Source organism: Borostomias antarcticus (genome assembly GCF_949987555.1).
Source record: "Borostomias antarcticus genome assembly, chromosome: 26".
NCBI lineage: Eukaryota > Metazoa > Chordata > Actinopteri > Stomiiformes > Stomiidae > Borostomias > Borostomias antarcticus.
Genome location: NC_140259.1, coordinates 8,771,853 through 8,785,217, shown reverse-complemented (window position 1 = coordinate 8,785,217; position 13,365 = coordinate 8,771,853). Strand labels below are relative to the sequence as shown.

At 46.2% G+C, this 13,365-nt stretch overlaps 1 protein-coding gene across 1 annotated transcript in view; it reads right to left on the bottom strand.

Annotated features, from left to right (window-relative positions):
- cherp (calcium homeostasis endoplasmic reticulum protein) overlaps window positions 1–10,703 on the bottom strand; it is a 16,814-nt gene extending 6,111 nt beyond the window's left edge. Inside the window, exons 1-10 of the mRNA XM_084459192.1 lie at window positions 10,563–10,703; window positions 9,198–9,371; window positions 7,047–7,085; window positions 6,189–6,355; window positions 3,763–3,900; window positions 2,570–2,721; window positions 2,335–2,446; window positions 1,979–2,068; window positions 321–522; window positions 62–219 (exon numbers count right to left, since the gene is read on the bottom strand). Coding sequence (XP_084315318.1) covers window positions 62–219; window positions 321–522; window positions 1,979–2,068; window positions 2,335–2,446; window positions 2,570–2,721; window positions 3,763–3,900; window positions 6,189–6,355; window positions 7,047–7,085; window positions 9,198–9,371; window positions 10,563–10,587 — 1,257 coding nt within the window. The 5' untranslated portion in view covers window positions 10,588–10,703. The remainder of the gene's footprint in view (window positions 1–61; window positions 220–320; window positions 523–1,978; window positions 2,069–2,334; window positions 2,447–2,569; window positions 2,722–3,762; window positions 3,901–6,188; window positions 6,356–7,046; window positions 7,086–9,197; window positions 9,372–10,562) is intronic.
- Window positions 10,704–13,365: the final 2,662 nt, after the last annotated feature.

Here is a 13,365-nt window from a genome sequence, read left to right as displayed (position 1 = left end):
GTGTGTGTGTGTGTGTGTGTGTGTGTGTGTGTGTGTGTGTGTGTGTGTGAGGGGGGCTTACCGGCTGGTTAGGGTTCCAACCAGACATGTGCTGTGGGTCGAACCATCCTGGTTTGGAGGACGGGTGGTCAGGGGGGCCGCTGGGGTTGGGGTCGGACCTTGAGGGGGCCCCATCGTAGTCTCCTGGAGGCGGGCCGGACATGGGCGCCTTCCCCTCTCCTGTTAACGGACCGGACAGACGACAACACAGACAGGTTAGGGGGAGGGTGCGTGTGTGTCTTTGTGCCTGTAGGTGTGTGTGTGTGTGTGTGTGTGTGTACCGGGCTGCGCTGTCATGGCGGCGGTCTTGACGTCGGGCTCCTGAGCGGTCAGCTGACCTGCGGTTGCCGCGGCTACGGTCTGCTGCTGCTGTTTGAGGTTGGAGACGAACTCTTCGTGCTGCGTTTTCAGAGTCTGGATCTGTTGCTGGAACGCAAGCTGCACGGGCTGGACCACCGACGCATACTCCGTTATTAGAGACGCCTGGGGAGAAACATACTCCGTTATCAGAGACGCCTGGGGAGAAACATACTCCGTTATCAGAGACGCCTGGGGGAGAAACATACTCCGTTATCAGAGACGCCTGGGGAGAAACATACTGTTATTAGAGACGCCTGGGGAGAGACATACTCCGTTATTAGAGACGCCTGGGGAGAGACATACTCCGTTATTAGAGACGCCTGGGGAGAAACATACTGTTATTAGAGACGCCTGGGGAGAGACATACTCTGTTATTAGAGACGCCTGGGGAGAGACATACTCCGTTATTAGAGACGCCTGGGGAGAAACATACTGTTATTAGAGACGCCTGGGGAGAGACATACTCTGTTATTAGAGACGCCTGGGGAGAGACATACTCCGTTATTAGAGACGCCTGGGGAGAGACATACTCCGTTATTAGAGACGCCTGGGGAGAAACATACTCCGTTATTAGAGACGCCTGGGGAGAAACATACTCTGTTATTAGAGACGCCTGGGGAGAAACATACTCCGTTATTAGAGACGCCTGGGGAGAAACATACTGTTATCAGAGACGCCTGGGGAGAAACATACTCCGTTATCAGAGATGCCTGGGGAGAAACATACTCCGTTATTAGAGACGCCTGGGGAGAAACATACTCCGTTATTAGAGACGCCTGGGGAGAAACATACTCTGTTATTAGAGACGCCTGGGGAGAAACATACTCCGTTATCAGAGACGCCTGGGGAGAGACATACTCAGTTATTAGAGACGCCTGGAGAGAAACATACTCCGTTATTAGAGACGCCTGGGGGAGAAACATACTCCGTTATTAGAGACGCCTGGGGAGAGACATACTCCGTTATTAGAGACGCCTGGGGAGAGACATACTCCGTTATCAGAGACGCCTGGGGAGAGACATACTCCGTTATTAGAGACGCCTGGGGAGAGACATACTCCGTTATTAGAGACGCCTGGGGAGAAACATACTCCGTTATTAGAGACGCCTGGGGGAGAAACATACTCCGTTATTAGAGACGCCTGGGGAGAAACATACTCCGTTATCAGAGACGCCTGGGGAGAAACATACTGTTATTAGAGACGCCTGGGGAGAAACATACTCCGTTATTAGAGACGCCTGGGGAGAAACATACTGTTATCAGAGACGCCTGGGGAGAAACATACTCCGTTATTAGAGACGCCTGGGGAGAAACATACTGTTATCAGAGACGCCAGAGGATGGGAGGATAGAGGAGAGGATGGGAGGATAGAGGAGAGGATGGGAGGATAGAGGAGAGGATGGGAGGATAGAGGAGAGGATGGGAGGAGGACAGGATGGGAGGATAGGAGAGGATAGAGGAGAGGATGGGAGGATAGGAGATAGGACAGGAGAGGAGAGGATAGGAGAGGGATGGGAGTGGAGACATGAGGACCTTTCTACGACATTGTTGAAATAAAAGCAGGTTGTTCTGGACCCACCTGGTACTGGCCCAGGCCCAGCGCTGGGTTCTGGAGCTGCTGGATGGTCACCTCATCAAAGTAACCGTTCTTCTCCCAGAGCTGCAGCAGCTGTAGAGGGAGGGAGAGGGGTCAGTGTGGAGGGAGGGAGAGAGAGAGAGAGAGAGAGAGAGGGGGGGAGGGGTCAGTGTGGAGGGAGGGAGAGAGAGAGAGAGAGAAAGCGATAGAGAGAGAGAGAGAGAGGGTCAGTGTGGAGGGAGTGATAGAGAGAAGGATCATTCTCTCTTCTCTCTCCTAGTACAGGGGTGAGTGTGAGAGCTGGGCCGGGTGTTGATGTGGGACTGGACCCAGGAGGTCCTACAGAACCGCCGTCTCACCCTGGTGATCTTCTGCTGCTTGTCTTCCTCTACAGCCAGGAAGCTGGTGCAGTAGATGGGCACCACCACCTTCTGCAGCGCTGCCAACAGGTCCCTCTGCTGCTTCCGCTGGCTGGGAGGACACATTACAGCCACACCCAGTACAATGGGGATTTAGTCATCATCTCAAGATTGAATCAGATCCATCGCTTAAGTGAATAATCTGAGTTGGTCATTATCTCAGGAGGCCTCCTACCAGTGATGGAGGACGTCATTGGTCAGATAGATGAGGTGTAGGCGGAGCTCAAAGTGGGCGGAGTCGGCGGTGATGCGGTTGCGGAGGTGAGAACACATGAGCTCACAGTGCGGAGGAGACTTAGCGTTGTTAAACATCCAGTTCTTACCAGCCTGGAGGAGACGGAGAGAGAGGGAGGGAGGGAGAGGGGGAGTGGGTAGGAAAGAGAGGGAGGGAGAGAGAGAGGGAGGAAGGGAGAGAGAGAGGGGGGGAGGGAGAGACAGAGAGGGAGGGAGAGAGAGAGAGGGAGGGAGAGAGAGAGAGGGAGGGAGAGAGAGAGAGGGAGGAGGGAGAGAGAGAGAGAGAGGGAGGGAGGGAGAGAGAGAGAGAGGGAGAGAGAGAGAGAGAGAGGGAGAGAGAGGGAGAGAGAGAGGGAGGGAGAGAGAGAGGGTGGGGGGGCGGGGGGTAGGAAAGAGAGGTGAGAGAGAGAGAAACAAGTTGAAAGCAAAGAAATGGGCAAAATCCTTAACCTCATCAAAATTAACCGCCAAATGATTTGTATTATTGGGTCACTTGATGATGGTGGAGAGTGGTGTATAAAACAGTGCAGATCTAGAAAAATGCAATTGTTACAAAAACCAACCTAGCTTTTTAGGAAAAGAATATGCAAACATGGTATTATTGAATTATCATTTCACCATTTGAGATTAAGAAAAGAAAAAACTTCCATAGGTGCCTTCGGCAGCAAGTACTGTAATAATCTACAGGCCCAGAGAGCACAGTCCTGTAATAATCTACAGGCCCAGAGAGCACAGTACTGTAATAATCTACAGGCCCAGAGAGCAGAGTACTGTAATAATCTACAGGCCCAGAGAGCAGAGTACTGTAATAATCTACAGGCCCAGAGAGCACAGTCCTGTAATAATCTACAGGCCCAGAGAGCACAGTACTGTAATAATCTACAGGCCCAGAGAGCACAGTACTGTAATAATCTACAGGCCCAGAGCACAGTACTGTAATAATCTACAGGCCCAGAGAGCACAGTACTGTAATAATCTACAGGCCCAGAGAGCACAGTCCTGTAATAATCTACAGGCCCAGAGAGCACAGTACTGTAATAATCTACAGGCCCAGAGAGCACAGTACTGTAATAATCTACAGGCCCAGAGAGCACAGGTAATCTGTAATCTGCAGACCCATGTAGAGCAGCGTACCGAGATGGCGTCCTTGGTGCAGGTGTCTATGATTGGCTGGAGCAGGTTGTCAAACTCGGTGACGTCCTGCTGAGTCTCCACCAGCAGCTTCTGGGTCTGCTGCTCCATTGCCAGGGTGATGGCTGCCGTCACCTGCTCCTGGGGACACACACAGGACATCCTGGTCACTACACACATCACATCACATCTGGGGACACACAGGACAGCCTGGGTCACTACACACATCACATCACATCTGGGGACACACACAGGACATCCTGGTCACTACACACATCACATCACATCTGGGGACACACACAGGACAGCCTGGGTCACTACACACATCACATCACATCTGGGGACACACACAGGACAGCCTGGGTCACTACACACATCACATCACATCTGGGGACACACACAGGACAGCCTGGGTCACTACACACATCACATCACATCTGGGGACACACACAGGACATCCTGGTCACTACACACATCACATCACATCTGGGGACACACACAGGACAGCCTGGGTCACTACACACATCACATCACATCTGGGGACACACACAGGACATCCTGGTCACTACACACATCACATCACATCTGGGGACACACACAGGACATCCTGGTCACTACACACATCACATCACATCTGAGACACACACAGGACAGCCTGGTCACTACACACATCACATCTGGGGACACACACAGGACAGCCTGGGTCACTACATCACATCACATCACATCTGGGGACACACACAGGACAGCCTGGTTCACTACACACATCACATCACATCTGGGGACACACACACAGGACAGCCTGGGTCACTACACACATCACATCACATCTGGGGACACACAGGACAGCCTGGTCACTACACACATCACATCACATCTGGGGACACACACACAGGACAGCCTGGTCACTACACACATCACATCACATCTGGGGACACACAGGACAGCCTGGTCACTACACACATCACATCACATCTGGGGACACACACACAGGACAGCCTGGTCACTACACACATCACATCACATCTGGGGACACACAGGACAGCCTGGGTCACTACACACATCACATCACATCTGGGGACACACACAGGACATCCTGGTCACTACACACATCACATCACATCTGGGGACACACACAGGACATCCTGGTCACTACACACATCACATCACATCTGGGGACACACACAGGACAGCCTGGGCCACTACACACATCACATCACATCTGGGGACACACACAGGACAGCCTGGTCACTACACACATCACATCACATCTGGGGACACACACAGGACAGCCTGGTCACTACACACATCACATCACATCTGGGGACACACACAGGACATCCTGGTCACTACACACATCACATCACATCTGGGGACACACACAGGACAGCCTGGTCACTACACACATCACATCACATCTGGGGACACACAGGACAGCCTGGGTCACTACACACATCACATCACATCTGGGGACACACACAGGACAGCCTGGTCACTACACACATCACATCACATCTGGGGACACACACAGGACAGCCTGGGTCACTACACACATCACATCACATCTGGGGACACACACAGGACAGCCTGGTCACTACACACATCACATCACATCTGGGGACACACACAGGACAGCCTGGTTCACTACACACATCACATCACATCTGGGGACACACACAGGACAGCCTGGTCACTACACACATCACATCACATCTGGGGACACACACAGGACAGCCTGGTTCACTACACACATCACATCACATCTGGGGACACACACAGGACAGCCTGGTCACTACACACATCACATCACATCTGGGGACACACACAGGACAGCCTGGTTCACTACACACATCACATCTGGCAGACACTCATCTAATCCTAGGGCCGTGCAATAAAATCACCACAGCAATACATTGCAATATTTTTTCCTGAAATACTGGATTGATTTTCTGCGGTACAGTATTGATAAAATGTAAAAAACAAAAAAATAAAAAAGATATATATCTATTTTCACAAGGAAAATATACAGAACAAGACTGGGAATAGATACAGATATATAAAATGAAGAACACAATTCAATCATAGATACATAATTCATGTTTTAAATGGATTTAAATGTCCTTAAATTCCCTCCACCCTCAAGATCACCTCCTGTCTAAGAGTGGTCAGGTGTTCATACCTGTCTGAGTGGTCAGGTGTTCATACCTGTCTGAGTGGTCAGGTGTTCATACCTGTCTGAGAGTGGTCAGGTGTTCATACCTGTCTGAGAGTGGTCAGGTGTGGTCAGGTGTTCATACCTGTCTGAGAGTGGTCAGGTGTGGTCAGGTGTTCATACCTGTCTGAGAGTGGTCAGGTGTGGTCAGGTGTTCATACCTGTCTGAGAGTGGTCAGGTGTTCATACCTGTCTGAGAGTGGTCAGGTGTTCATACCTGTCGGAGAGTGGTCAGGTGTTGTTCCTGCTGCTGGAGGTTCCATTTGCTCTGCTGGATGAGGTCATCGACAGAGGGCGTGGCCGGAGGAGGGATGGGGGGCGGAGCCAGGTTGGCCATTGGTGGTGGGACGTCCAAGACCTCCTTAACAGTTGGTTTATACATATCTGAGAGAACAAATAACATTTAAGAGTATATATATGTGTATGTATATATACAGGTACATGTGTGTGCGTGTATACACAATTACACAGTCAAAATCTGACATAACGAATTGTCATTGTGTCCCATTGAGTCCAGGCATATTTGTCATCTGCCCCAACGGCAAATGACCTTTCGCAAATGAATACTGAACAAATGATGTTCTCCAGAAAGCGTCTGGAACAGAGAAGAGGAAATTATCCCTGGAGGCTGGTAAACATGCGGCCAGCTCCATGCACGCCTCCCCTGCGGTCACATTCAGCGAGCGGCCATCTTGACTCGCAAGCAACATACAATTACAAAAGATAACCTGACTGAAAACAAAACAATATCAACTTGTCAAAAAAAAAAAAGCAAATCTGCTTCTCTTCGTTGTGCTCAGTGGCTGAGCAGTTTTGACGACATCAAAGGCATGTTCGCAGAGTTAGGGGCAAACAGGAACACTAAAACACAGATGGCTTCTCCAACAAGAGCCACCAGGATCACACAGATATCCTTCATCTTTTTTGTATACGTAAAAATACGTGAAATGCAATACAAAAAAGCCCTACGCGACCGGGGCGCAAAACAAACAGAAAATAACGAGTGGAATGTTGATTCGGATGTACGGTATGATTCAAAATGTTCTCTGTGACTGTAATCTGCATCTGTAAATACCTTCCATCTTATAGTCCTCACAATCGTGGGTAGAAGGACCTACGTGGAGAGAAGAAGACCTTTAATACACCCCCTCCCCTGGCCCGGCAGACGAACCGGCACTCATCCTTCACTCATCCATCAGTCTGGTATCTCTCTGACGACTGGCTCATTGAATCACATGATGTAAACCATGATGGCGGTCAGTCACATAGCTAGACCGTCGCTATATCATATCATGGAGAAATCTGGATAAACAGGTTGGTCTTAGTAGAGAGGCCAGACTGATCCATGGAGTGACACAGGGGATGAGCTCACTATGAGCCAGGCTAGTACAGACACAATGTGAATAACACGATAACCTTTAACCCCGCTCACCCGAGTACCAGCTCTGATATCACTAATAATACAAACTCAGCTCTGGGCCCTATCTCCATCCTGCAAACACTTAAGGTTAATATGATCGGATGCCACAGTGGTTTAACATTTATCATAACATGCGCTCACTTAATATGGTATTACAACTGAAGCTCTCGTCAAAGGTTATTGGCATTTATTCCAGCCCTTTATTTTATTTTTTTGACCTCCATTGACCTCCAGATACTTTGCCCTGATTCTATAGTCCTGAGTGATTCTATAGCTCTGAGTGATTCTATAGCCCTGAGTGATTCTATAGCTCTGAGTGATTCTATAGCCCTGAGTGATTCTATAGTGATTCTATAGCCCTGAGTGATTCTATAGTCCTGAGTGATTCTATAGTGATTCTATAGCCCTGAGTGATTCTATAGTCCTGAGTGATTCTATAGCCCTGAGTGATTCTATAGTCCTGAGTGATTCTGTAGTCCTGAGTGATTCTATAGTGATTCTATAGTCCTGAGTGATTCTATAGTCCTGAGTGATTCTATAGTCCTGAGTGATTCTATAGTCCTGAGTGATTCTGTAGTCCTGAGTGATTCTATAGTGATTCTATAGTCCTGAGTGATTCTATAGTCCTGAGTGATTCTATAGTCCTGAGTGATTCTATAGTCCTGAGTGATTCTATGGTCCTGATTCTATAGTCCTGAGTGATTCTATAGTGATTCTATAGTCCTGAGTGATTCTATAGTCCTGAGTGATTCTATAGTCCTGAGTGATTCTATAGTCCTGAGTGATTCTATAGTGATTCTATAGCCCTGAGTGATTCTATAGTGATTCTATAGTCCTGAGTGATTCTATAGTCCTGAGTGATTCTATAGTGATTCTATAGCCCTGAGTGATTCTATAGTCCTGAGTGATTCTATAGTGATTCTATAGTCCTGAGTGATTCTATAGTCCTGAGTGATTCTATAGTGATTCTATAGCCCTGAGTGATTCTATAGTCCTGAGTGATTCTATAGTCCTGAGTGATTCTATAGTGATTCTATAGTCCTGAGTGATTCTATAGTCCTGAGTGATTCTATAGTCCTGAGTGATTCTATAGTCCTGAGTGATTCTATAGCACTGAGTGATTCTATAGCCCTGAGTGATTCTATAGTGATTCTATAGTCCTGTGTGATTCTATAGTCCTGAGTGATTCTATAGCCCTGAGTGATTCTATAGTCCTGAGTGATTCTATAGTCCTGAGTGATTCTATAGCCCTGAGTGATTCTATAGTCCTGAGTGATTCTATAGTCCTGAGTGATTCTATAGCCCTGAGTGATTCTATAGTCCTGTGTGATTCTATAGTCCTGAGTGATTCTATAGCCCTGAGTGATTCTATAGTCCTGAGTGATTCTATAGTCCTGAGTGATTCTATAGCCCTGAGTGATTCTATAGTCCTGAGTGATTCTATAGTCCTGAGTGATTCTATAGTCCTGAGTGATTCTATAGTCCTGAGTGATTCTATAGCCCTGAGTGATTCTATAGTGATTCTATAGCCCTGAGTGATTCTATAGTGATTCTATAATCCTGAGTGATTCTATAGTCCTGAGTGATTCTATAGCCCTGAGTGATTCTATAGTCCTGAGTGATTCTATAGTCCTGAGTGATTCTATAGCCCTGAGGACGAGGCCATCTATCTACAGAAAGATGTGGTATATGTTCTTGTGTATGTGTGTGACGTTTTCCTACGATGTTTCTAAGATTGTCCATAAAACAATGGACAATGATTATGGGTCAGTCTAGGCTGCATGGAGACAGCGTGGTTGTACATACGCTGTCCTTGCTCCATGGCCAGCTTGCATCTGTAATAGGCAAAGAAGTCGCCTCCAAACAGGAAGGAGAACTTGGGATTATCCTTCTGCTTCTCCATGGTCATCTTCTCAAACTCGGGGCCGTTTCTGGACACGAACTGGGCCAGCTTGTCGATCACATTCCTCAGTTCCTGATCTGCAGTTAGAGAAAGACAGTTTGGTGAGACAGGATTACATTAACACACCCATCGTCATTTTTACAGCTCACTTATCTGGCCCCCGGGTGATTACTGTTTTTTTGCTTCCCTCTGGAATATGTAGAGAGTGGGTCGTCTGCCCACCTCCCTTGTTCTCTGTAAAGCGCATTGTGTTGCCTCTGGGTATGAAATGCGCTATACAAATAAAGCTTTGATTGATTAATTGATTGATCAACATGCTCATGGTGTAGGTGTAAAAAGGTGTGCGTAACTGTGTCAAACCACGCATGTGTTCAGGGACAGAGGGATGTAATATAATGTGTTCAGGGACAGAGGGTTGTAATATAATGTGTTCAGGGACAGGGTTGTAATATACCAACAAGGCTGATTGATAGACTTTTCATTCCAGAGTCTTGTACTGATCACGATATGACCTGAACCCTGATTTTCACTGCAAGGATTCCTCTCTTTTAGACAGGTAGCAAACACCATTATCATCATGAATAAAGAAGGGTTCTGCAAGACATTTGACTTTACTGTAACTGGTTATAGCTTTCATAGCTTCTCTCGCCTCGCAAAGCAGTGGATACTCGCTCAGCAAAGCTGCGCGCACCTGTAGTCACACCTGCAGTCAAGTGTGTGTGTGTGTGTGTGTGTGTGTGTGTGGCACATATGTATGGGGGCTGTACCTAGGGTTTGAGAAAGGGTCTGGGGAGGTTGGGATGTGGGTATAGGAATGAGTGAAATCTGTGCTACATAACTTTTTTTGTATTCCTTCTATAGCATGTATGTAACTTTCCCACTGTGTACTATTTGCCCCACTATTTTAAGACTGTATATTTATTTGCCCAGGGACTCCGGGTGGAAATTAGCTGTCTAGCTATAACCTTGTACAGTGCATCTCTCCCTATTCTATAGGGTAAATGTCTACTGTACCTTGTCCCTGTCTTAAAAATAAATAAAATCAATCAATCAATCAATCCAAAAAAAAAAAACACTAATACAGGACATCATAGTTCACCGTAGCTTAATAATCATGCATGGAGTATCTCGTTCACATGAAGTTATCTTCCAACGACACAACAGATGGGTTACAGTTAGCTATGCTAGCAGCTCAGGGTGGCTTGTGCTATGGCTGTTAGCTAAGCTAGGCTAAGCTAGCTAGTCACTAAACCACTTCTTCTTCTTACCTTCCGGGCCAGTGGGGATATCCATGTTCGCTTAAAGGTACAGCGAGCCCGCTGAACCCCAAAATACACACGAATTGAGAATTATTCAAACGTGGTCAGTATATTGAGCTAAAATGTATGAATGTGAGAAATGTCAACGGCATTTCCAAACGTTAAACACTCCGGAAGTAGTTTGAGTTTTCCTTGTGGCGCTAGAAGCGAAGGAGGCCCCTGAACCCACAGCGCCACCTGGTGGCACTTCGTAGATTTGGAGGACAAGGCAAACTTTTCAGCCTTCAAAATGACATCATCTCACTGCTGGCTTTTGATGTCTTCTTGTTTTTTTGTTCTGCGTTGTTGCTGTTGTTGTTTTAAACTTTTTAAAGTTAAATAAAGGGGTGCAGCACCACCTAACTATAACCACGATGTTAATTTAATTTCTTGCAATGAAGAATCACTGAATAATTCACTCCAACGCGGGATAGGCGACAGATATACGTTTATTACAGATGTTCAGCACAATCTATTAACTATTCTATGAATACATCCATGAGCACAATACACACTCTCAGCATGGTCTGAGTGCCCTCTCGGCCTGCCTGCATGTCTTTACAGTAATAACCTACTAACCGTGAGCATTTACAGTATTTCGCCTTCTTTCAAATTTTTCGAAATTGCTCCATTCCTCCAGTCAAAGTCAATGGAATTTAAGAAAAATATTTTCATAATTCGGATTGTGATTGAAAATCAACTATGATCACCAGAATCAATAAAGTGTGTCTCCAAGTATTTGCCGTTTAAGGCATTCTGATTCTACTAACCTTTCTGTGTTGACCAAGATATCATTTTTCAAAAGACGTGTCTATGAGAAATCCCATTCATTCTCTCGGCATTATGGAACGCTACCACTAGGGGGCGATGAGATTGCTTTCCTTCCCTATAACAACTGACTCTTGCCAAAACAATTGACTGTACAACTGTGTACTTGAATGTTATTTAATTGCACTGCCTATATCATGAACACAGACACAGTCATCCATGATTGGATGGGGTATGAAGATGATCTAATTGATAGAATTGACAGATTGTTAGACACTACGGATAGTAAATTGCCAGTTTGGGAACCTTTCATTTCTAGCTACGTACCTAGGACTGGAATGAGTGATGATAAGTTACTGTAAAGACAAGCAATGGCAATAATTCCAATGTATCTGTTCCTGTACTGGTTATATATGGCAAATACACTTTATATTCTAACTTGGGCTTCTCAGAAATGGACTTGTGATCAATCAAGAGAAAAAGAACTGGAGCAACACGGAATTAAATAAATGTTCATTTAATGAACCACGATGCAGTGACTGACGCGTTTCGACAAGTGTCTTCTTTCAAAGTCCACTTTATATTCTATTCTATTTTCCAAGAACTGATTTTAATCTGATTTGAAGATTAAAATGGTCAGAATGACCACCTGGTTCAACTGTAGTCTCTGTTGTCATGGTTTCTGAGCTGCCCACACCTTGAATTTGCTCTGTGAGATAGATAGATCTATAGATAGATAGATAGATAGATAGATAGATCTGTAGATAGATAGATAGATAGATAGATAGATAGATCTGTAGATAGATAGATAGATAGATAGATAGATCTGTAGATAGATAGATAGATAGATCTGTAGATAGATAGATAGATCTATAGATAGATAGATAGATAATATTACATTAAATATATACAGTACATACAGTACATTCAGACTTCACAGAAGTTCAAGTTCAACCTAACAGGTTATTTCCTTAATTGGAACACGCTCTGTAGGTGTAGTTGTTAGGATTAGGACATGGGAAATCTAGTTATGTGTTTCGGAGGACAATGGTCTACATGATATTTTTGGATCTGATAACCAGATTACACAAAACACAATGACACTGATTTCACCACAGCGGTTGGTTGGTGTGTACAGTGTGTCTGTATGTATCACACACACACACACACACACACACACACACACACACACACACACACACACACACACACACACACACACACACACACAGTACATTATCATTACTCTCACAGAGCTGGAGTGGTGATTAGGGGTGAAATGAGGCCTGGATGAATTTATCCTTGTTTGTCTGGTGAATGAACCTACTGAGAATTACTACCATCAACACGCCACATAAGAGTGATGGGGTGAACAGTGTGTGTGTGTGTGTGTGTGTGTGCGTGTGTGGTCATGTGTGTGTGAGAGAGATAGAGTTTGTGTGTGGGTGTAGTAGTAGTAGTAGGAGGAGGAGGAGGAGGAGGAGGAGGAAGAGGAGGGGGCTCATCAAACACTGGCGCCAGCCAAGAAAATCCCCCATCACCCCCCCTCACTGACCTCTAATTATGTCATGTGAAAAAGCTGTGTCCCATTGAAAAGCTCCCTTAATCAAACCCAATTAATTCCGCTCTTTTCCCTTATTATCTTGAGCGGGGGAACGCGTCCGCCCAATCAGCAGGTTAACTCCAGCCTCGCCCCCCTCACCACCACTGGACAGGGGAACCAACTAATAGATTATGCAATTAATCAATTAGTCGTAAGAGACTTCATTGTTCTTAATGAATACAGTCTATGGAGAGCCTAGGTCTGTTTAGGTGGTGGAGCTCTATACCCATCTGACATTTTAGATCCCACTGCACTGTTCATGTGTTCACCAGCGGTAGACCAGTGTAGAGGTCAACATTCCTCATGTGTTCACCAGCGGTAGACCAGTGTAGATGTCAACATTGTTCATGTGTTCACCGTTGTTAAACCAGTAGAGGTCAACATTGTTCATGTGTTCACCTG